Genomic DNA, 25,870 nt, shown 5'->3' on the forward strand with positions numbered 1-25,870 from the left:
AGCGTGCAAACTCTTAGTTACAGCATATGGGGTACAGTTCCCTGACCAGGGATCGAACCCAGGTCTCCTGCATTGGGAGTGTGGAGTCTTAGCCACTGGACCACCAGGGAAGCCCCTCAGATTTCCCTTACATATGTAATTTTTAAAGAAAATATTAGTTACAGGTGAACCATCTCACTGTCTTACTCCCTTTCTCCTCACTGGTAACCACTTTCCTGAGATTGAGGTATACCTTTCCTACCTATATTTTAAAACTTACTACATACGTATGTACTCATAAGCAACTACAGTATGCGGCACATTTTAAGAAATGGTCTCATAAATGGCATCTCATTTCACCTTTCATCCACTCAGAATTATCCGTGAGCTTTACCCTCATTAATGCACACAGCTCTGGTACCCTCTGAATTACCCATTCACGTCCTTTGTTCATTTTTTCCTACAGTATTTGTATTTTTCTTTTAATGTTTAATATGTAGGATTTTAAAAATTAAAATAAAAAATCCTGGATTATAATCCTTTGTAATTCATAATAGTAATCCTTTGTCAGTGATATGCATGGCAAATATATTCTAAAAATCTATAGGATTTTAGAACTCAAAGGCATCCTAAAAAGGATGCCTGTTAACAGATCTTGTAGCAGGATAACATAGCAGATCCTGTTAACATAACAAGAGTTATTTTTCAATATTTTAAAATGCCAAATAGTAGCCCTCTTGTTTGAGGTAAGGCTGAAATTCTACTAAACCATCATCTGGAGAGGCCCTTGGACTCCCTGGAAAAATATGATCTATGTCTAAGTAGCTCTAATTGTTTCAATAGACTAAGAGGTACTCCAACTATAGTGGGAGAGATTGTGTTTTACAATCACCCTGAGTGATGTCAACCCTTCTATGAATCCATGAAGTTCAGTTTCTTATGTAATATAAGACGATGGCTGGCCTCTGAAGGACACTGACAAAAGGCTGTGGGATGGTGAGTTCACAAAGGGAGGCAGACCACAAGAATACATTTTAGTATCTTCTTTGGCAACTGGTAAGTCCCACCATAGCATTCATTTTAAATTGTGGGTTACAACCCATCAGAGGATGACAAAATCAAGTCCATGGGTCTCAATCAGCACTTTTACTTTTATTACTTTAGTGAAATAGAACATGATAGAAGAGAAAACAGAATCTACTACACATAGCAAGGGTAAATACTATTCTGGGAAACTTTTATCTCAGTTAAATGTGTGGGTGAGATATAAATATATTTCTTACCTTGATCACCCTAAAGAATTCAAGCATAGGGCTAGGGACACAACCATGCAGAAAAAGCAGGGAGACAGACACTCTGGGTCGAGATGACGAGTTTTAATGACACAGCCAACACCCACAATCACACTTGGCTCTTCAGACAACTTCATCTTTGGGACTTGACTTGATACAAAGTAAACCAACACACGGGAGCACGTGAGTGACATGGGCAATACTCCTGCTTCCAGTGAGGGGGCAAGACATTTATGTTTCATATACACACGGGAGCACGTGAGTGACATGGGCAATACTCCTGCTTCCAGTGAGGGGGCAAGACATTTATGTTTCATTATCAAAGTACCTTTTTATTCTTCTCAAATAAAAACCTTAATTTGCTCTGACCTCCAAAATGGCTCTAATCCCAGGCCGCTATTTCTTTTCAAGAGATGTTCTTTTCCCGTGGGGCCAGTTTAAACAGAAGCCACTTCACCAGAGTAGCCTTTTCTGTCCCTCAGTAGTCTCTAATCTAGTTGTGATGTTTACAACCAGGTCTGTGCAGGCAGGGAACACATGAAACAGAGGACCGCTTTGGTGGTGCTGGTTTGAGTGCAGTTTCTTCACTGGATTTTGGTGACTGCTTCATGGATGGAGGTGGCCACGTACTCTAGATTTTTGGTGGTTAAGCCACACATGTTGATCCGACCACTTGGCAGCAGATAGATGTGCTTTTCATTGATCAGATACTCAACCTGCTTGGCTGTTGAAAACCAAAAAAGACATATAATCAGAGCAGAAGGAATCCTTTAAGCAATGGAGGTCCAAAGAGTCCATTATAGTGACAATTTCCTTCTTTCCCCCTTCACAGAGAAGCAAAACAATAGGAGTTATTTTGTTAGTTTGACACAGCAAGAAGTAACGCTCAATAGATTCTGGAAACTACTCTCATGAGCTAACTTTCTAATCCCCAGAAAGCTTAACATGGTTTTTCCTGATAGGAATTTTAATCTGGGACTACCTGTCCATCCGACCTTGGAGGTTACATTCACCGGGACAGCCCATCAACCCAACCAAACCCATAGACACAAGACCAACCCACTGATATGAAAAACTGTTAAGAATCGCTTCATTTATGTTTCTTCAACTGTATTTGCTTAACTCTGAGCACCTAGAGCAACTTCACTTTGACACTTCATTTTCACAGTACACTGGACAAGGCCCTGAGGTGGGAGCTACTGGATAAATGTTGTGTACCTGAACTCACAGGCTGAAAACTGCGAGACCTCTCAGGCCTGGTGCATCTCAACTGTCAATCACACACATGCAGGAGGGCTTTCCCCTGAGTCTGCAGGAACGCTTGTGGACAAAATGGGAAGGGACTGTCTGTACTTCCTTTCTGTCATAATATCTAGAGCTTTTTTGATTTATTGTAAAGCCATTTAGTGGGATTTTAGGTGATTTTTTCCCCTGAAGTAATTAGCACCCTTAAGACACCATCAGTTTGAAAGAACAGGATAATATTAATAGTTATGGACTATTCATATGTTGAAGCCCTAACCCCCAATGTGATGGTATTAGGAAGTGGCAGGTTTAGATGAGGTCATGAGGGTAAGCACGTGTGATGGGAGCAGTGACCTTCTAAGAGGAGACCAGACAGCCTACTCATGGATGAGCTCTCTCTCTCTCCCCTTCTGTCCCTCCCTCCTCCACCCCACGTGAGGACACAGCAAGAAGACAGCCATTTACAAGCTAGGAAGAGAACCCCCACCAGAACCTGATGGTGCTGGCACTCTGAGCTCAGATTTCCCAGTCTCCAGAACTGTGAGAGATAAACCTCTGTTGTTTGAACCACCTAGTCTATGGCATTTTGCTACAGCAGCCCAAGCAGACTAACATGGTAATAAAATCATAATCATCAGAGGAGCAAACACTTTGTGCCAGGCAGTGTTCCAAGCACTTTATATTAGCTCAGTCATCACCCCCCTTTTACAGATGGAAGTTACATGACCTTCCCAAGGCTACAAAGCTAGTCTCTGGATCTGGAATTTTAAGGCAGGCACTGTAACTCCCAAAAGAGCACACTTGTTAAGCCCATGCCCCAGAGGTTGATGTGGATACAGGACTTCCACCTTCTTTTTTTAAACAGAAACAAAACTCCTCTACTTTTGTGGGGTAGGGGAGTACCACACTTGAGAAGCAAGTAAAAGTTAGGGACTCCTTCCCTAAAAAAAGGGTAACATACACAAACACAATTTTAAAAATATCATTTCAGGATGAAAGCCCCTGTTCTGATAGATAAAATGTAGTAAAGGAAGCTCTGCAATGTGAGAACTGTAAAAACTAGGTGGTATGCACATGGAGCTCACTGTACAATTCCTCCAACTTTTCTGTATGTTTAAAATTTTTCCTAATAAAATGTTGGGAACAAAAAAAACCCCTCCTCTTTCTTTTTAAAGGAGGGGGCGGTAAATGATGCCAAGTTCTAAATATGTAGCTTTATGTTATAAGCCCACGTTTATTCTCACCATTTTCCAATCCATAATAAAACTAAGTCCCTACTCTGGACAGCAGGACAATATGGATATTTTATGGGAAGACATCTCCACCTTGTGAGCTTTCAGAATATTACTACTAAGCCATTTCCATTTTACTACTACTACCAATTCCATTACACTTAATATCTTAAAAATTGTATAAGGATGATTTTCCTTAGTCCAATGCACTAATTCCCCACACCAGGATGGTGAGGACACCCAAGGTTAACTAAACTATCTGTTTACTTTCTTACGTAGCCTCATTTTACCCAAAATATCTCTGTGGGTCTACAATATATAATCTCTACCACCTTTGCTTTTCTCTGAGCCCATTTCAAACAGGCACACTGACGGTCCTGGTTTATAGGACCTCCCAGCACCTCTGACAGTCCAGGTACTACCCAAAAGCACATATCTGTCTCTAGAGCCACTCAGACACAAGTGCCACACCGAGGTCACATCTGCACCACATGAACAGTGGCTTGACTTGAGGTGCTTGGGAATAATTTACTACATGAACGCGTCTGCTCTCATCAAACGGGATGGCCCATCGCTGATATGCTCCACTGATGGTTGACCAAGATCATGCAAGGCTGCCTATTAGACTTTCAATCGGCTTTTAATTCCAACTACAAATCTAAGTTCTTTTTTTATGAAGAGAGAACGTTATAGCCTAGGCAATGCTTGGAGACTAGGAAAGACCTGTTAAGAAATTAAGTCCCTGGAAAATCATACATAATATTTATACTTAAGATTAAGGACAATCCAAAAGGTGCTTGAGCCTTTATAAAAGATGTTTCATAAATGAAGGTTCCAAGGTACAAATCCTATTACTTCCCAGTCAGCCCTGAGCCACTTCCCGAGCCCACCAAAATGAAGATATCTGAGTTATGGTCAGGACGGTGGGCCACAACAATGCTCTTCTGAAACCCCAGGGGTCCAGGAGATGGAGGGGGTCACACTGAGAAAATCAAACTTGTTCCAGTCCAAAGTCATGGCTGACCACATGGGCGACAGCTCAGGGAGCCAAGCCCTGAATGACTGTGAGGAGTACCGTGTCCAGCGGTGAGCATTCCAGGTGGTGGGGCCACTTACGGTTCAACCCGGTGAAGCTGAACATTCCAATCTGCTCTGTGATGTGGTTCCAGGTTCCCGGGGTCTTGAGGGCTTCTAATCGCGCCCTGAGCTCAGATCTCATGGTCAGAATGCGGTCTGCCATTGTCTTCACGTTACCTGTCCTGAGTGGACAGCAATATGAATACCAACCCAAGAGAGCAGAGATGGCACACAAAAACGTAAAAATTTTTAAAATGTAATCTAATCTATAAGCTAAAAACAGAATCACAACCTATCTATTATGGTATGTTGATGCCTAGATGGGTGGATAAGGAGACCAGAGAGATGGACTTACTAGACAGAAGGGAAGGACTATATTCACTGATGGAGTTTATTGCTAGTCTCGGGTAGACTGGCTGTAATACCACTTATGTTTTAACTCACACTTCAGCATGGTGCTGCTCGAGACAGAATAATATATTTTATCAGGCCTAATATTAAGTAGAGATTGCAGATTCAGCTACTACACAAAAATTACTCTGTTTCAAAATAGGATAAAATACATAGAGATAAGAATGAAGAGCCCCCAAACTGTTACACTAACTTAATTCTATTCTAACAGAAATCCCTCCCTGTATTTCCTGACTTTAAGAGGAGGAAGGCTGGGAGGCGGGAGAGGAGAGGAAACTCCCATTCACCCAAGGCATCCTTCCTACACTCCCGGTTCTGTGTTACACACACACATGTAGGAGCCAGCCCTATTTTAGAGAAATGACTGACACTCAGAGAGGCTCAAGCAATTTTGTCCTGCCTCTGCCAAAGTAAAAGGAAGAGACAGTGAGATGTAATGGGACAATCTCTGTTCTGCATCCCCACCCCTCACCCATCGGGCGTGAGCCCCTTACCATTCATTAAAGAGCTCAGGATCAGACAGGGTACGTGCCACAATCCGTGCTCCCTGAGCGGGGGGATTGGACCATGTGATTCGCACGATCTTCTCCATCTGGGAAAGGACCCGCAGGATGCTATCTGGTTCTTTGGCAACCACCGTCAGATTCCCCACGCGCTCATCTGAAAAGAAGGTCAGGAATCAGCCTTGGGGGTCCGGTGGGGGTGGAGCCAGGGAAGCCGGGCTGTAATGCAGGAGAGCACTCACTGTAGAGCCCGAAGTTCTTGGAGAAGGACTGGGCACAGAAGAGCTCGAACCCTTCAGACACAAAATAGCGAATGGCCCAGGCGTCTTTCTCCAGGTTGCCAGATGCGAAGCCCTGATAGGCCGAGTCAAAGAAGGGGAACAGAAACCGGCGCTGCGAGGAAGGAAAGCGAGTCAGGGCAGGAAATGCTCCTGGGACTGACCTCAGACATCGGCCTTCCTTCCCCAACTGGTGCCTGGAAGGAACGTCTCATTCTGTCCGTTTCTCCTACATCTTTCCTTTCTGTATCCAACTCCACTTTACGTCTGTTTCTCTGCTCACCTAAATACCAAGCGACAAATCTAATGACATCAGTAAAGCTCATTTCTTTAAGTATATAGTCCGAGAGGGTCATGATGCTGCTTTGCCAACAGGGCACAACTGATCACGTCACTCCAAGATATCAAAGGTTTCCAGGGGCTCCCCATCGCCCTCAGAATCAAGTCTGAGGCTTCAGCCCAGGACCTGGCCTGTCACTCACCCCCTCCCCTGGAACTCTAGCCCATTCCAAGAATTACTTTATCTTCCTTAAACAGACCAAGACCTCTGTCTTGGGCTTTTGACAGTGTTCTTCCCTCTGTAGGAAACTTTCCTTCCCTATTAGCCCCAACCTGTCCTCATCCTTCAAGGCGAAACAGGGAAACCATTTCTTCCAGGAAGGCTTCTTCTGCTACCATCAGCCCTCCCAAAACACACGCACTCCCCAAAGTCTGGGATATGTGCCTCCAAGGCACCCCATCAACACAGCTATCTCCTCAGACAGGCCATACTCTCTGAAGGTAGGACCACCTCTGCTTTGTTCACTATTGTACCCCCATGGCACCTGGTACATAGTAGTTTATCAAGAAGCATTCTTTAAACACGTTAATGAATACACACACACACACACACACACACACACACACATACCCTGGGCTAGAAATTCCAATGTAGAAAGTTACCCCAAGGAAATCATAAAATGGTTTATTACATATATTGTTCACAAGAATAAGAAACCTGGGCTCTAAACAACCATCAACTGATTTAATCAATGTGTGATGTGACATACTTAAGCATGTATAACTACACTAAAAAAATTAAAAAAGAAAAGAGCCTGACATTCTGCATACCAGAATGCTATCAGTGGCTTTCTTTGGGTAATAGAATTTATAGTTAATACTTACTTTCTTCTTTGGGCTTTTCTCTATTTTCCAAATTCTTCAGTACATAGGTGCTTCTTTTGAATACATCAACTGCTAATACACACCAATATAAGAGCGGCCCTGAAAAGGCAGTTACCTTCATGACGGAGGCGATCTGCTTCCACTGCTCCGGAGTCGGGTCAGTCCCAGTTGGGTTGTGTGCACAGGCATGGAGGACAAAGATGGAGAACTCGGGAGCTTTCTGGGGAGAAGGAAGCCACGTCAGCTCTGAGACCAGCAGGGACATGGTGGGGCAGAGTCAGGGGCACAGAGGACAGGCACTCCCTCCTTACGAGCCATTTCAGAAAAAATGCATCTGGCTTGGGGAGGATGTCTCAGACTCTCTCACTTGTCAACTGATCCAAAGACTGTCCCCCACTCTGCCTGAAACCTTGGCATTCTGTCCACTTTTTCTCTTCTAATCACCCACCTCCAAATCATTCAGGAAACCCTGGAGGTCTAGTCCTCTCTTCGCTGCATCCCAATAGTGATAGGACCGGATGTCTTTAAATCCAGCGGCAATAAAGACACCGTTATGATTCTCTGCAAACAAAGGGGTAAAACATTAAATGTTTTACAAACACTAGGAGGCATAAATGGAAAGGGCACAAGGCAGCTTCCAGGGCCCTCACAGGCTCCACGTCCACTGGGGGACATAGAGGTGAGAGGTTAAGATTGAGAGGAATGACTGTAACCAAAAACAAGTTCAACCAGTTGTCGTCATGCTGATTTACATCCTACCACAGAGGGATTTCCCTCCTCCGGGAAGGTTCAACATTCACTAAAACACAAGTTCGCCAAGAGTCTTGGGAAAAAGTATTGCCAATCTGAACTTAAGCATCAGGTTACCCATGTACTGCCATAATCCACTGCTTAAGCCACTCACTGTTAGTTGATCCAGGGCTGGGTTACATTTTCAGTGTAAGCAATAAGACTCATGAGGATAATTCCCCTGGCTCCTCTGTTTCTCCTCTCACTACAGCTACAGGACTCACCCCAGGTTGGTGAGGATACATAGACGGGCGTGTCCTTGTTGTTTGTTCCATTGTACCAGCGCGCTAAGAACTCAGCTCCGATTCGAAGTGCACCTGTTCCCCCCAAGCACTGCACACCTCCTACCTGAAAGAGAAACAGCAGGGTTGCTGGTCATTTAAGGGTAAGGTCAGATAACATTAGGGAAAATACAGTAATGAAGAGCACTTCCTTAAATGCGTTATCTCTATAAAATATCATGAAGACATGAAGAAGTATTATTTGCCCATGTTTACAAATAAGAAAACTAAGGCTAAGCTACTTTGGCCACCTGATGAGAAAAGCCAACACATTAGAAAAGAACCTAATGCTGGGAAAGATTGAGGGCAGGAGGAGAAAGGGACGACAGAGGATGAGGTGGTTGGATGGCACTACCGATTCAATGGACATGAGTTTGGGCAAACTCTGGGAGATAGTGAAGGACTGGGAAGCCTGGTGTGCTGCAATCCAGGGGGTTGGAAAGAGTTGGACATGACAGATCTACTGAACAACAACAAAGGCTAAGAAGTGAAGTGCTTTCCTCAGTTACCAGCTATTGAGCAGAAAGGCCAGGTCTTCACCCAGGAAGTCTGGAAGTCTGACTCCCAAGGGAGCATCCCTCTGAACACAGAGGTAGAGGACATACCTAGGCCACATTAAGTGTGCCCTTCAAGGCAAACTCATTCCTTTGTACCCATCCCAAGATCAAAACTGCCCTCCAACAGTAGCCTGTAAAATATGTTCTGCACTTGCCATCAACATCAGTCTGCAATGCACCTTCTCATCGCTATAATGAAGGCTTACTAATCCTTAGAAATGTCCTCACAGAACAAAGGTGCTATGCAAACACTACCTTTCTCTCCTCAGGCTTCCTCATCTTAGAATGGCCTCACTTGAGCAATTATTAAAGTCTTATATTTTGCCTTTTACAAAAAACCTTCACACACATGGGCTTCCCTGATAGCTCAGTTGGTAAAGAATCAGCCTGCAATGCAGGAGATCCCAGTTCAATTCCTGGGTCGAGAAGATCTGCTGGAGAAGGGATAGGCTACCCACTCCAGTATTCTTGGGCTTCCCTGATGGCTCAGTGGGTAAAGAATCCACCTGCAATGCGGGAGACCTGGGTTCGATCCCTGGGTTGAGCAGATCCCCTGGAGAAGGAAAAGGCTACCCACCCCAGTGTTCTGGCCTAGAGAATTCCATGGACTGTATAGTTCATGGGGTCACAAAGAGTCAGACACAACTGAGTGACTTTCACTTCACACACATACTTATTTGACCTTCACATAGCCCTATAAAATAAGTACTAGACTCCCAATTTATACATGAGGAAACTGATTCAGAGAAGTGGTTTGCCAGAGGATTTATAGCTAGTGAGTGGCAGAGCTGGGCATACTTCCAGATTGCCTCTCTCTACATCTAGTCACGAGGCCCTACTTCTGTTGTTCTATCTGAACATCTTCAATCCTGCCCTTTCACAATTCTAACTAGAGAAATGTCATAAATTACATGTTGTTTAAATGTCTAAAGAAGAAAAGAGAGAAAAAGATCACATAAAGAAATTATCGAAAAGGAAGTACACATACCAATGTAATAACAGCGACAACCTCTGGAGAGGGAGCTAGGATGTGGGAATAGTGGTCAAAGGGACTTTGGCCTAATCTATGTTTTTTTTTTTAAACAAAGGAGAATCTATTCATGTGTTAGTTGGAAATTTTTTAATAATTAAAAAATATATTTATTTTTTTATATATTTATTTTATATTTATTTATTATTTTATATTGCAATTTGCTGTAAAATAATTCCACTTTGGTGACCAAATATAAAGCACTGTTGAAGCTAGCTGATGGATCCATGGGGGTTTGTTCATTACCATGTTTTATCTACTTTTACATATGTTTGAAATTTTTCACAAAAAAAGGAAAAAAAACAAATCTTTATAAGGAAAAAAAGCCTCCAAAATCTTTTTTAAAAAAACTAGCATAACACCAATGCTAAAAGATGACAAAGCAAAAAAGAGAGCCCTCTTTCATGAATATGGATATTAATGTCCCAAATAAATATTAATAAACACTATGAATCCAACAATACATTTAAAAATACCCCTTGGTCAAGTGAGTTATCCCTTGAATGTGTGATTATTAACAACTATAAGAGTGAGTCAGTTTTCTTAGGCCTCTCCCATGTATATGTGTTACTAAACTTTTATTTTCTCATGTTCAAAAAAAAGAGAAAAAAAATATAAAGTTTGTTATACTGCTAGATAAAGAAAATGATCACCAAATGACCATCATAACAGGAGAGAAAAACAGAGCTATTTCTGATATAAATGCTCAGTAAAACAAGAACCAATGGAGACATCCTAAAAACAACTTGAAAAAATTTTGACTCAGCCACATGTCAGCTTCATGATGAATACTGAATCACGAGCAGAAATCCCCTTTAAGCTTGGAACCATGCAATGATACCAACTGTCGCTCTTACTCCCCACTGCTCTATTTTTATTCAGAGATTTGAGCATCTGAGAGAGAACACTGAAACATGAAACAGAAATGAGACTGACATTCAGGGAAACAAAGAATGGAGCACGGCGTCCACTGCAAGAAGCAAAGGCCGTGGACTGGAGTGGAAAAGGTCAGTGCACATCCAATGTGGTTCCTCACAGTAGTCGCCTCCACCCCCGCCCCTGAGCACCAGTACCTTCCCATTACTTTAAAGGTTTCGCCTTCACGTGTGATCTACCTGGATTCCTTGTGCAAATGGCCACCAAGGTCATGTAACCCAAATGTACATTTTTTTTTTTCATGGGTTTCTCATCAACTAAGTTGAATGTCAACTTTATTCCTTATTTCATATTTCAAACACCTCAGCACTTTGTATGTTATTTCCTATACAAATGAGCAAGGTTTCCCTTGAATAGGGTTTTAAGTTACCATGGATATGTGACAGGTGCATGTGGATATCAGTGAAGACATTCTCAGGCGTAGGTTTTATTTTCTGTGCTCAACTTCCAACTCCTTTCTCACTCCAGAAAGCAAATTCACTAACTAAAAGAAGTCAGAAAGTCAATTGCTGCTGTTTAGTCACTAAGCTGTGTGTGACTCTTTACAACCCCATGGATTGTAGCCTGCCAGGCTCCTCTGTCCATGGGATTTCCCAAGCAAGAATACTGGAGAGGGTTGCCGTTTCCTTCTCCAGGGGATCTTCCCGACCCAGGGATCAAACCCATGTCTCCTGCCTGGCAGGTGGGTTCTTTACCACAAGCCACCTGGGATTCCCTAGAAAGTCAGTGCACTAGGTTAAAAATGTTTGCAAGAGATGAACCCACTTCACTAACATTAACCAATCCTTGACATTCATGAGGTATATGACAGTGACATATCAAATTCTCAAGAAATTATCATTCTCTCTAAAAATATATTATACAGTAGATGAATTCAGTGAAACACGAGTTGCTCTAAACTGTATCGACAACTAGCAGGAACAAACTTTGGGTGAATCAATAATATGTCTATTTGATCATTCTGTGAACTGATTTTTGGCAAATTGTTCTAAAGCCCAAGAAAGTCTTCTATTTGGGATGAAGGAAAAAACCATAATAGCAAAGAAAATAAATGCAAACTTCAAAGGGAGCAGGCAACGGGGCCTCAGTGGCTAAACAGGGGTATCCAGAACAAGAAAAATGCAGTTAAGACTTGGCAGAAAACTATGCCAGTAGATAATCTGTACTTCCAATTTAGCCATGCTGCCGGAAGGAATCCCCGCTTGGCTCTAGAATGCCGGTCCAAGGTCACGATTTGCTGATGTAATGACTTCCCTGTGAGGAACAGGAGAGCCGTTTAGGAGCCACTTGTAGTTAATGCTACGATGTGTTGATCTGGGTGCCCTCAGTTAGTTGGGTAGTATCTGGCACGTGGCACTAAATAAACATGGACTGAACTAGATGAAGAAAAAGAGTCCCTGATGCTGGGCAAGATTGAGGACAGAAGGAGAAGAGGGCATCAGAGGATGAGATGGCTGGATGGCATCACCGAAGCAATGGACATGCACTTGGGCAAACTTTGGGAGATGGTGAAGGACCAGGAGGCCTAGCGCACTGCAGTCCATGGGGCCGCAAAAAGTGGAACGTGACTGGGCGACTGAAAAACAACAAGAACAAGGTGAGAACCACAGAGAAAACCCCAAACCTCTAAAGGGTAATGGTCCGAGCCAGGGAACCGTGATGCCATCTCATGGTTCACAAGACCTCTTACCCGCAGGGGCCCAGTAATTTCAGAAGCTGAAACGTTTATCAGGTAGGAGATGAAAGGTGGACATTTAGTCTGGATTCCAAGGTCTGAAGATGGAAAAGCGGTAGGAGGCGGTGACGAGTCTAGAAAACAGAGCTCCTCAAAAGGGTTAATGGACATGGTAATGTGAAATCTTGAGAAGAACAGTCTAAGAAGAGACATGACTACTGTTTGTTTTCTGGTTCATTCTTTCATTCACGCCTCAACTCCTACAAGTTTTGGCTCCAATGTTATTTCTATTTCTATCACAACCGCCCTACTTAAACTTCCACTCCAACCCTCAGCACTCCTAATATACCTTCCCCTGCCCTGTTTTTTTTTTTTCCAGCATTTATCATCTTTCAATACACTATACTGTGCTTCTATTTATTATGTTTAGTCTTGGGTTTCTCCCCACAAAACCGTAAGCCAGGTGGAGAATCTTGGGGTGTTTTGGTCACCACTGTGCTCCAGCATCTAGAACAGTGCCTAGTGGTGAGCACTCATCTGTTAACTGAGCGAATGAGGGGACTCAAATATCTGAGGTCTCTGAGGCGCCAGGCTAGGAGCTAAGTGCTGAAGATCTGCGGGGTCGACAAATAAGCCATCACTCCTACCCTGGAAGAAGGTAGGCTCTGTGGGAGGGAGAGGCTTACAGAACTGTACATTAAATCCAGAAAGCACTGCTATTTCCCCAGCGGTGCAGTCCTATGATGACTCAGAGCACTCGAACAGCCAGCTCCGCCTGAGAGCGCTCAGGATTCAACATGGAAATGACCCTTGATCAGGCCTTGAAGGACTTGGAGGTGGGACTGGAGAGTCTGAGAAGTGAAGGAGGCATTCCCAGCAGAGGGAACAGCTGAGGCAAAAGTGCCAAGTCACTGCAGGGCCCAACGGGTCTAGAAAACAGCAGGCTCTTCGGATGGCAGGACCTGGGAGCAAGAGTAACTAACTGGAAGAACAGGATGAAGCCTGGCTACAAAACACGCAGCATGCCCAGGGCAGAGTCTGCATTTTACCCTGTAGATAATGGAGGAGACACTGTGTGTGTGACAGGGGAAGCAGGTGACAGGATTAGCTTCTTTTTTTGCTGAGGAAGATCATTCTAGCTGCACTGTGTATACACTAGAATGGGGAAGAGACTAGAGGCCAGAGGCTATTATGAGAATCCAATCGGATGACAATGGGCTGAACAAGATAGTCACCTGGGCTCCCCCAGGGCAAGAGGAAGAGCTCAGAACTCAGTATCAATAGGTACCTAGAGTTTTGGAGATGCCAAGAGGGTACCCTAAACCATTACCAAAAAAGAGAGAGTTTACTTTTAAGTCTTCAAATATTTACAGACTGCCATTTAAATTTGTTCTATGATCAAAAACACAACACAGGATGAACTAGACTAAGAGGAAGGGCTCTGTTCCATCAGCAACAGCCCTGAGTATTAAGTGAGGAAAACAGGGAACAATGGGCAGGGGAACAAGTGTCTATCTGCCAGCAGAGTTAACAAGCATGTAAGAAATGTACAGTCTTAGAGGAAGAAGCTTGCCAACACAGAATCTGTTTTTCATTTGTTAACAAGGGAGTTAAAACTAATTTATCAACAATGTCTCAAAAGATCATCCCCAGTTACCAAAGTTCCCCATTTTCAAACTTCATCAGGACTCTCTCTCTTCCCCTGTGGAAACCCTGGATTTTCAGGGCAACTTCCCAATGCTAACCATTATCTCTACCATTTCTATCCTATTTCTATCAGTATTCCTTCACAGTCTCTCATACCAATCCAGATAAAACCCTCATCAAGTTAATTGATACTTAGCTAATCATTAATCTGAGTTCCAAGATCTTCATCCAGAGCCTCCCTGTCTCCTGACATATCCTAGAGTGTGCAACGTTCATTTTACCCTGCCATGTGCTTATCAGGGCGTGTGGGTAACAGCATGCGAATAAGTCAATGACTCCAAGACATGGTCCCTTTCATACATGAAGGCTGCTCCAATGGGCTGACAATGGCCCAGCAGAGCAATAGGGCAGTTGGTTTAAATTGCACAATACCTAACTGGACTATTGCAAAAACCTGAGCTCATCCCCCTCCTGCACTCCAGCCAGGTCTATCTTCTTCAAATACCCTTATTGGGTAACTTCTCTGCACAAACCTTCAAGGGGCTTCCCCTGCCCTGGCTGCCAAATCAGCCTGCCTGATCTAGCCAACATGTTCCCAGCTCTACTCAGGTAGGTCTTTTTACAACTGAGACCTGCTTCGGAGAAGGCAATGGCACCCCACTCCAGCACTCTTGCCTGGAAAATCCCATGGACGGAGGAGTCTTCACTTTCACTTTTCACTTTCATGCATTGGAGAAGGAAATGGCAACCCACTCCAGTGTTCTTGCCTGGAGAATCCCAGGGATGGGGGAGCCTGGTGGGCTGCCGTCTATGGGGTCACAGAGAGTTGGACACGACTGAAGTGACTTAGCAGCAGCAGACCTGCTTACCTCCAACCTTTGTCCCTGGACTCCCAGTGTTCTAGACAAATATTCCTTTTTCTTCCTCTGTGCTTTGTGGTTCTCAACCTTGGCTGTCCTTTGGAGTCACATTGAGGAGCTTTTAAAAAATACCCTTGAGGGGAAGGGAATTGGAGGGAAAGGAAATAAAAGGGCAGAGGAGGGTGGTACTGTCCAAGATTCGGATCGAACAGGCCTGGTATGGGACCCTGCCACCAGTATGCTTTTAAAACCACCCAGGTAATAGAGTCAGAGTACAGAACCAGAATGAGCCCTGGCCACATTCCCCAAGGTTCAGCTCAAGCCCCACCTCCAGACTCTACCAGTCTCTCTCTCTGAATTCCTATAATACTGATAATCTCTATCACACTACTTTCTGTCACACACAGCCTCTGGCCAAATGTGTTCTTCCATGTATCTCTAGTTACACATAGACTACGTACCAGGAAGGACTTAAATGAGAGATGCTGAGATCAAGACTAGAAGAATCAAATATTAGAACTGGCAGGATCTTCAGAGAGCATCTAGACTAGTGGCTCTTAGACTTTGGAGGGCCACAGGCTCCTTCAGAAAATCTGATAAATGGTATGGAATACACATACACACAGAATTCTGAAATTCAGAATTTCGGGCGTTCAGTCGTCCCTTAAATGATTCCCTATGCAAATACTCCTTATGGGACCATGAACCATAAACTAGTCTTTCTCTAACTCATAGATGAGTCGTAGGGGCTGGAGGGGCCGCCTTTGGTCAAAAGTAGTGGCAGAGCTGGATCCAGACCCTGATGTCTTTCTTGATCATTCCATTAAGCTCCCTTGGCTTGATATTCCCACTGACTGCTTCAGACCCAATAGCTGAAATCTGACCATTTCTTGGGCAAAAGTGAACAACTAAAGAAACTATGCTTTATACAAAAGCACGTTACTTGCACAATCAGGTTCCTGAGGTCACACTCTTTAAACCCTTACTCACTGACAGTTCAATAGACATGACACCTAATTTTTAACCTCTTTTTACCCTCACAGCTTCTAAAGAGAAAACAGATCCTCACCCAAAACTCACCCGCTTCTCTTGCAGAGCTGGGCTGTCATCCCCAAGGGCCAGGCGGGAAGCACAGGTTCGGAACTCTGCCAGGCCCAGGATGGGCAGATACTCATGGTTTATGCTGCTGTCATTAGCAATCCTCTGCTCCACCTTCCTCACGACTGGCAAAACCCAGGGCTGGCTATCATCGGTGCGATAAGCTAGGACACAAGAAAGAGACATACAACGGAGGAGCCTTAGGCTTCATCCAAGGAAGAGTCTGAAACTGTGAACAGGGGGAGTTCTACCACCTTCCAATCAAAACAGAACTGGGAGGGGAATTAAAGTTTTTTCACTTGCTGACTGCCTGCTTTTGGCGGGCACCAGACTAGGTGCTGGACGAGCAGAAGGACAGATGTGATTCCTATCCTTCTGGAAATTACAGCTCTTACCTCCGACAAGTAGAAAGCTGAAATAAAACTGGGATATGACAGAGCCTGATTGAGTGACAGAGTACACGCGAAAGCACTTAGCAAATTAAAAATACTGTATAAATGCTAGCTATGTCAATATTACTAGGGCACTCAGGTCTCCAGGGCCACCGGCCCTGCAACCGCCTTCTTTCTGCATCTCCCCAAGAGAAGGGTTCGGTGCTACTTTAGAGGAACGCCTCACCTGCAAATACAAACACAGAGAAAGAGGGCAGTAGACAGAGGTCCTGTAAGAACAGAAATGGGACAAACGGCAAGGAGACAGTCTGTGACTGAAGATTCCAAAAACTGGTTACACAATCATCCAACATCCAATTTAAACACATCTTTGTCCTCTTGCTGATTTTTGATAACAGCCAGTGTTTACCACGTTGACTGTTCTTACCACTCACTTCCTTAGCTTCACATTTTCACTGATGTTAAGTTTAACTATTTCATAACGTTTAATAGTGATTAAAGCACATTTCTCAGCATTTCTTCTATGCTACAATTATTTTCAGGTAACCTTGGGTTACCCTATCACTGATTTTTTTCTCCCTATAGTACCTTATGATCATTCTGAGATTACAGCTTGAGAGGACAGCTGCTTTGGCCTGTATCCAAGCCAGTGACCTCTCTGAGCAGGATTCCTGACAGGAATTTGCTTCTGCTGGAATGTTTAGGTCTCCAATAAGCCTATACTTTGGCAAGGGATGGTGAAACTGACATTTTTTAAATAATTCTTATCTTGATTTCTGCTCAGCCTTAATCCCTGACTTTTTTTTTTTCTAATCACTTTTTACAGTAGTTGATGTTTTTTGAACAACACATGTTGATTGCAGAAAATTTAGAAAAGCCTAGAAACAAAATAATAAACATTATAATTAACACGTAATTCCAGCACTTAGAGATGAGGAATGCAAAAATTTTGGTGTATAACCTTCCAAACTTTACATGAGTATACTCTTTTATAAATTATGTATCATTTTTATATATAATTATCAGCATGCTTTTTTCCACTTGTTAAATGTATATTATGAATCTCTTTCATCATCATTAACTACCTAAATCTCTGTACTGTGTCTATATTCTTTTTAGAGCTGCATAACTGATAAATGCACCATAATTTGTTTAGTCAGTCTCCTGCTGATGGACACTGGAGTTGTTTCTAATCCTTGGCTATTAGAAAACAATTCTTCAGTGAGCCTTGTACATCCATCATCTTACATGTATGTAAATATAGCTGTTAAGAGGCAGGGTTGAAAATGGAAGAGTAGGTTGAGAAGTATGTGTATTTGTAGCTTCGTTGTTGTTTTTGAGGGTATACATTAGTTTACTACTTTCAACTGATTTTCATTTACAACACATGGTTGTATGACAAATATGGTTAAAACAACTGACTGGAAGAAACTGGCAGCGACTGATGAAAAGTTTAAAGAATATGGTCCTTTTAAATGCAAATGTTACCTTTAAGCATACTTTGTGTTATCTGCAGCTTTGATAGATATGGCCACCTTGGCTTTTTTATGGGGATTTTAGCAGTTTACTTTCCTACCAAGTGTGTTAGTTGCTCAGTTGTGTCTGAGTCTTTCCAACTCCTTAAACTGTAGCCCACCAGGCTCCTCTGTCCATGGCATTCTCCAGGCAAGAATACAGGAGTGGGTAGTCATTCCCTTCTCCAGGGGATCTTCCTGACCCAGGAATCAAACCCGGGTCCCCTGCATTGCAGGCAGATTCTTATACTGTCTGAGTCACACATTCCTACCATAGGTTAGGGATTTTATCAGTTTACATTTCTACCATCAGTGTATAAGAATGTCTGCTTCCCCACAGCCTCAGCCACTGAGTGAATTTTTGCCAATTTAAGAGTGCAAATGCTATCTCAGGGTAGTTTAAATTTGCATTTCTCTTAGCATAGAAGTAATTGGGCATTTTTCATACACATGAGCCATATACAACACAATTTTAGTGGCTAGACAATATTCCTTTCTACATATAATTTAGTAACTATTTGTGTTACTTTTGGTTATTTGCTAATATAAACAAGGTAATGAATGCTTTTATATCTTTATACACATTCATGAGGGCTTCCTTAGAAAAACTTCTAGATGTAAAATTACTAGATCAAAAGTCAGACAACAAATAAGACTTAATAAGATATTTTGATTTTGCGTCTGTCTTCTATTCCATCCACTAACCCTATCCTCCAGGAATGTGTCATCTGCAAATCTGATAAGCATATCAAGCCAGTAATAAAAATGTGAACAGAGTTCCAGACTGACACAGCCACAAATCAACAACCAGTCTCTGGGTAGGTGAATCTGATGCACAATACAGTCATATTAGTCACATGAGACCCACTGGCCTACCAAACTAACTCCCTCTCAACGAGTTCAAAAATCCTGCTTTATCAGGCAAGGTTTGGTCTGGTTTTTCAAAGAGATACCAAGATAACTTACTCTCAAGTAATCACTGTCCCTGAAAGAGATCACCCCATCTATGATCACAATGCTACCACTGTTCTAAATACTCCTGGAATTCTTCTCTTGGAATTGTTTATAGAGGCAACATCTCATTATTTTGCATATCCTCAATAGTCCCATATTTTCATCCTTTGAACATAAATTTAATCTTTGAAAACAGTACTTGCATTATGCCCAGCAGAATGGGCGGGTGAATGGACTGAATATGAATGGAGAATAGCTATAAAAAGATGTCCTCCTCTGTGGGTCTAACATGCTCTGGAAAAGAAGGTTTCCAGAAAACTCTGGGCAATGGCAGTATATACAGACTACAGCACTGAGGGGATACTATTTAGATGTACAAGAATATGGGTGTTCATAGAAAAACTAATTCTATTATGCTTCCCATCTATGTTTAGAAGATTTCTATTAATACACAATTATGCTATATATATTTATGTCATTTGTAAATCATGTATTATAAATAAATAAAATGTGAAAAATAAAGAAAAAGTCCTCATACGAATGCTCTTACCAGCAACAAACATACTCCGTGCAACTTTAAAAAATCCTGTAATATGACTGGAGGCAGGAAGGCACTGGGTCCATATTGTGACAAAAGAGAAATTGGCCAATTCACACCTCTGCTTCCTTCACTGCCCAGTTTCCCCCAGATTCAGTTCTAGATTTATTCTCAATGCCTTGTCTAACCATCCTACTGAATGTCCTAACTGTCCTGCAGTCACTCTCAGTTGATCAGAGCAGTGAGGAAGAAGCATTATCAACAACCACTATTCTTGCTCTGCCATAGGGATTTTATTCCTGTTTGTTGGACCTATGAGCTTCTCATTCATTCTTTCATTCTCTCATTTGTTTGACAGGTACTCACTGAATCCACCATGAACCAGGCACTGACTAGAAGCAGCTATACAGAGGTGACTAAGATAAAACAAGATACTGTCTGGTCTCCCCCCAGGAAACACAGCATAGAGTCCTTAATTCTCCTCTAAGTGATCAGGGAAGATTTTACAAAAGACAGAGTATGAAAGATGATAAGAGTTTAGAAGACAGACAAGGAAAGGGGGCATTCCAGACAGGGGGAACACTTGTGCACTGTCCCAGGGGCTTGGAGAGATGAGGTTTTTGAGGATCTGCATTTTCGTGGCTCAGAAATAAGATCCATGGAAGAATAGCAAGGAATGGCTCAAGGAGTCTTGGAGTCTCTTCTAAGGAACACTGTCTCACTGGGGAAGCCACTGAAAGCATTTAAGTGAGTGACATGGACAGCCGTACATTTAAACAGAATCATTTGAGTGACAACAAACTGGAAAACAAACTGGAAGGAGAACAGAAATAGATGGTTAAGTAAGGATGTTTCTGCAATAATCCACAAAGGAAATAATGATGTCCTAAATTAAGGCAGCAGCCGCAGGGATAAACAAAAGAGAAGACATTCACGATAAACTTATGAGGAAAAGAAAAGACAGAACCTAATGACCAAATAAATAGATGTAGAATTGATGAAAGTGTCACCAACAACCTCCAAAGTCTCTCCAGTCTGAATAAAGACTGGTGGGGGTGAGGTGGGAGACGGGGCAACCAAGTAAGCAGAAAAGGAAAAGAAAAGATGGGGGGAGGGTAGAATTCACGTGTTGTTCTGAACACACTGAATTTGAGGTGGTTGTACAACACGTCCAGCAAACTGTAGCAAGTATGGGTCCAGCATTCAGGGAAGTAGTACAGGATGGAAAAAAAGATTTTATAATTATAGACATGGATGGTGGCTGAAGCCATAGTCATAACAAGAACTTACTGAATACTTAGTACATACAGGGCACTGTGCTAAACACTTCACCTTTTTTTAAAAACTGTCATTTAATTCTTATAACAACTCATAAAACAATATCATGATCTCTATTTTAGGGATCTGGAAACTGAGGCCAGAAGTTTCCCCAAGATCACAGGACGGTAAGGGCTAGGCTGCCATACTATTAAGTGCATGGATCCCTGTGCTTTTTCTGATGAGCAAGAGATGTTCAGGGAAAGCCTGAAGCCAGCAGGCCCCAGGGGACTGACTGTGCAAGAGGTCTTTCTACCAGAACACCCCCCAACTCCATGCACCACTGCCCTTCTCCCCAAGGACCAGCTCTTAAAGAGTCACACAGGTTGCAGGTGAGTACAGAGGTCTCAATTTCCAGAAGAACATGGAAAATTAAGTGATCAAACCATCACCCCCCACTTCCCTCATCCATTCCCACCCAAGAGCCCATGAACATATGCCTCTTTAAGGCCCTTCTCCAACTAGGGTCCCTGGGAAAGAGTAGGGGATACTCAGAAACCCTTGATACAGCACATCTCACCCACAATTTTATTTGAAAATGCTAGGAAACCACATTAAAAACAACAAATATAAAAGCAAGCACAGTTTATCTGGAACAAAAGAAAGTTTACGTGATAAACGGACTGGAGTCTGTGAAGAAATGTCTTGCTTCAGGCTGCATCAGGCTAGATGCATATTTCCCCTGCCCTTAAAGTTACTGTCTGAAACTTAGCTTCATATTCAACACTGGAAAATATGATGCTTTGCTCTGTTACTACATGGAAATTATGCAAATAGTAACAGCAAGAAGAAAATTCCTGGGGAAACTATCTGCAAGTGGAAAGAGCTAATGAGATTATAGTTGCAGCTTATTTTAAATGCCCAGCATCACTAGAACTTGAGCTGGATAACTTCCATTAGGTTTTATCTTAACTTAGAAAGAAAAAAAAAAAGCACCTTTCCCAAAGTCAGCGAGATTGATTACATTTCCTTCACAAAGGATATACTTTGGGATGTGTATAAACAGAGCTAGGACATAAGAATGCCATAAAGAGACTTCTCACAATACTATACTTTAATGAGACCCTTATCTGAACACTTACCATCCACAAAAAAACAATGGGTCACAGTGTTCAATAAAAATAACATTTATATAGCACTTTTCATTTATATGTCACATTTCACACGTAATTATTTACTTCAAAGTCATCTGATTAGACCAGTAACATTATTATCCTATACTACAGTCATGTAACATGCTTGTGAATATTAAGAGTAGTATTTTAGAGGAAGGTCATTCCTTTCTGGCTCCTCACTTAATCGACGGAGTCCCGCCTGGGATGTTAAATAACACTTCCAAGGTCACATCACTGGACTACAGACCCAGGCCTGTACCCAAGTCTTCTCACTCTTCCCACTGGCTCCATCTGGACCACCTGAAGCTGCCCCAAATAGAGAAGGGGACAGAGACCCAGGTACATGACATAGCCTGTAATCCCAGCTCCCCCACTTAAAAGCCTATGACCTAGGCCAAAATGTTTCATCAATCTGGGCTTCAGCTTTCTTACCTCTAAAACAGTAATAGCAATAAACAACCCTCCAGAGTCATCCTGAGCACTCAATGTGATTAACTGTGTAAATCATTTGCTTGTAATAAAGAGAAAGAATTCCTCAGTTCTCATATGACAAAGGCACTTTCACAGTCAAAGTGACCCCCATCTGGGCCGCAGAATGTGCGTCTGAGTCAATTACTTCTGGCCATAGCTGGCAGGGTGCTTATTTTCTGCATGGGCAATTTATTTCTGAACCAGGGTTATTTCATTTTGCAGTTCTTGAGCTGAAAATTTTTACTCAACATCTTTTATGCAGCCCACCCAAAGAAATGCCAAAACAACCACAGTAATAGCTAGTACTTACATAACTCCTACTTAGGTGCCAGACACTGTCCTAAGCATTTTAAATGCATTTAATCCTCACCTAAAGCCTGTAGGATAGTTCAAAGGTAACCGAGCAAATAAAATCTAAAGTTTTAAAAAGATGTATTTAGATTAACATCAATACTAGTTATCATGTTATACCCAGCTCTGAAGAAATACTTGGAGGTTCTGGATTGGTTTTAAATTAAGAGCTTGAATAGTGCTCATTCCAATTCAATTCAAGGTCTTTCAATATCACCCTCACTTTGCTGCCTGCTAAAAGCATCACTTTCCCTCTGTGGGTGAAACTATGTACAACTGGTTTTTTATGCTTTATTATGGAAAATGTCAAACATATACAAATGTTGTGAGAATAATATAATGGATGCCCATGTATCCAATACCCAGCTTCATTACCTGCTGCTTCATTACCATGTACTCATTACCTGCCTTTTCCTCACCCCTCCCCCATACTCCCTGGTGAAAACTTTAACAGATCCTATGAACAGACATCACTGTGGGACACCTGATTCTGAACCTCCTTCTTGCCACTGCTTCTTTTCTACAAAACACTTCAGTTTTTCTCTTTCTGAAATTTCTAGTCCTCCTACTCTGTCTGTTCCCTAGCACAGAACATGATCCTACTCGTGCTCTTTTCCTTGGCTTGCTTTGTATGTCCTTGGGTAAGTGTCCTGCGGCTGCAAGCATCCCAAAGACGTTGACAGAAATAACAAAATCAGAGAAGATTAAGAGTTAAAGGAACTTCAGAGGCACTCCACTCCAAATCTTTTTCTTGGTAGTAATAAAAAAAGAACCCAATGCTCTCAGCTGTCCAAGGTCCAAGAATTACACACAAGAAATGATAACAAGGATGTGTGGAAAGTAAGCTTCTACTGTCCACATTCTTTCCTCTCTTTTCCACCATCTCTACCCATTCCCCCCCACAGCCCAAACATTCTTCCCAGATCCCAAGGAAGCATTATCCTGTCTCAGAAGCATTTTAGATCTTTATTATTTCACTTAACACCTGCTGATTTTAATCTCCAAGCTTCAGTCTTTCCTGAACAAGGCTTGGTAAAGTACCTGACTGATACCTTGTAGTCACTCAAATATTCACCGACTCAGACCAGAGCTCTGTAGGGCTAAGAGGTCTCCTTTATCCATTCCCCAGTAGCCAGGACTCCAAGCCTATCAGGCTTCTTATTTTTCTCCTCCTCCTTTCAATCCCTGACTGCCCCATTTCTTAAGAGGAGGAAGAATGCAGTGTAATACACAATGAATACACAATGTAGAATCAGAAAACCTGAGTTTGTGTCTTGACTGCTACACTTATTCTGTGTGTGCACAGATACATCTCCCTTTTCCAGGGACTCCATATACAAGGGGCAGGTTGAACTAAGCCTCGGAGATCTTGCCTCGCCTCCAAGCTTATTTTTATAGACCTCGGCATCTCCTACGGTCCCCACAGGCCGCTCCACTCCCACGTTGCTCACACTCTTAGGCACTGCATCCTTACCTCCCACTCCTAGGTTGACCTTGCGGGGGTCCGGATCCTCCCGGAAGTCAGCAGTTAGCTTAAAGACAAGGACCGGCTGGGCCTGAGGAACCTCGGCAAAGATTGATGGAGGCGCCATAGCTAGAAAGCAGGAGTTGACTGAAAGCTTCCACCCAGCGCCTGGAGCCTCTCGGTCCGGTCCAACCGCGGCGACTGGAGGAGACTCTCACCTTCACCTAGCCGGCGTGGTGGGGCGCCCCGCGGCCTCCAATGGTAGAGCCGCGTCCGGAGCTTGGCAACGCGGTTAACCAATCGCGAGCTTCTGACGCAAAAAGGACAGGAGGGCGGGGATGCTATTAGCCAATCAAAGAAAAACTCTGATCGGAGGGCCGGTAATGATGCAACCAATGCAACGTATGCTGGCTGGGAAGGGGCGGGGCTATGGTTGATTGGCAGAGCATGCTCCTATCACTGAGGCCGTTTTTCCTTGGCCCTCCCGGGGCTGAGGGGAGGAGCCAAGCTGCGTAGAGAGGAGGCGGCCTCCTCGACCTTCAAGGGCCAAGAGGCCAGAGAGAGATAGCTGACGGGAATTCTGAAGTACTGGCCTTCCCGTACCTGCGAAGCTGGTGTTCTCGCTGCCAGGCCCGGGAGTACGTACATTCCTGACCCAGCCTGGCCCGGCTCGGGCTGGCAGCTAAATCCGGCCTCTGCGCACGGGACGTGAGTCCTCGGCCGGGACGTGCAGCTCCGGAGCCCTCGTGGACGACCTTGACCATCTCGATCGGCTGTTTTCCCCGGAGAGAAATATTAGTGGGCCACCTGCCTTGGTTTCAGACAGGGGACCATCCTACTAAAAGAAGTGTCCAGGAATTCCTTTCTGCCACCCTTATAGTTTGAGATTTTTGCTCCCCTTGCCTTACTGAGAGAGCTTGGTCCTCAAGGACCTGCCGGATCCGGGAGCGGCCTCCCCCTCCAGCTTTTCTCCCACGCGGGCACTCAACCACATCTTGCTGTCGTCAGCTGGCCCATACTCAAACTGTGTCTTCTTTTAGTCAGGCTGTTCCTTCCTCCCCAGCCCCTCTCTTCACCTGTTGACCTTCAAGATCCAGAGCAAATGCCTCCTCCATAAAGCTTTGCCTTAACCCTCACTCTGGTTAAAATCCATCTCTCTTTCCTATGCTTCTGTATCTTGTTGGCAATATTTTAGAAAACGCCCAGTTAAGAACCCAGCTCTGGAGGCAGACTACTTGGGTTTAGAATCTAGCCTTACCACTTACCAACTCGGGCAAGTCTAGGCAAGTTATTTTAACCTCTCCGGTCCTGCTCAGTAAATTCCTTAAGAGTTGTTGTGGGGATTATATGAGTTAATAAATAACAAGTGTTTAGTTGCACATAGTAAGCACTCACTCAATGTTGGCTATTGTCATCATTGCACATCTGCACACCCTTGGCTAGAGATCTTAGTCTGTATTAGTCTCCCTTAGTAAGTATTCAGTAAATGGTGGAAGAGCCTGTACTTGTGGTTTTTCAGAAAAAAAGCAATACTTAAGCCTCCCTTCATTGGATAATGTGACAAATCTCAAAATGAATCTTTCATTCAAAGTAACAAAGCCAGAAGACCTTTGCCCAACAGCTGCTAACCTTTGTATCATTTGCTTCTTTTCAGAAATTTAGCCTCTAGTTTTAAAGGTAACTGTCCACAGTGTTTCAT

The 25,870-nt window shown here is 43.2% G+C and overlaps 1 protein-coding gene across 1 annotated transcript; it reads right to left on the bottom strand.

Annotated features, from left to right (window-relative positions):
* Window positions 1-1,340: 1,340 nt before the first annotated feature.
* GOT1 (glutamic-oxaloacetic transaminase 1) lies at window positions 1,341-24,416 on the bottom strand. Its single transcript, XM_061162359.1, has 9 exons — window positions 24,181-24,416; window positions 16,037-16,218; window positions 8,195-8,318; window positions 7,630-7,742; window positions 7,297-7,401; window positions 5,982-6,132; window positions 5,731-5,896; window positions 4,865-5,007; window positions 1,341-1,995 (listed from the first exon to the last, which is right to left on the bottom strand). The coding sequence occupies exons 1-9, from the start codon at window positions 24,296-24,298 to the stop codon at window positions 1,856-1,858; spliced, it is 1,242 nt and encodes a 413-aa protein (XP_061018342.1). The 5' UTR covers window positions 24,299-24,416; the 3' UTR covers window positions 1,341-1,855.
* Between the last annotated feature and the right edge of the window lie 1,454 nt (window positions 24,417-25,870).

The sequence above is a fragment of the Dama dama genome, chromosome 15 (assembly GCF_033118175.1).
Source record: "Dama dama isolate Ldn47 chromosome 15, ASM3311817v1, whole genome shotgun sequence".
NCBI classification, from domain to species: domain Eukaryota; kingdom Metazoa; phylum Chordata; class Mammalia; order Artiodactyla; family Cervidae; genus Dama; species Dama dama.

Coding starts and splice junctions, on each gene's coding strand:
- GOT1 (XM_061162359.1), bottom strand. CDS start 24,298: ATGGCGCCTCCATCAATCTTTGCCGAGGTTCCTCAGGCCCAGCCGGTC. Junction 16,219..24,180: donor GGTCAACCTAGGAGTGGGAG/GTAAGGATGCAG, acceptor CTTGTGTCCTAG/CTTATCGCACCGATGATAGC. Junction 1,996..4,864: donor CAGCTTCACCGGGTTGAACC/GTAAGTGGCCCC, acceptor GGTTTTCAACAG/CCAAGCAGGTTGAGTATCTG.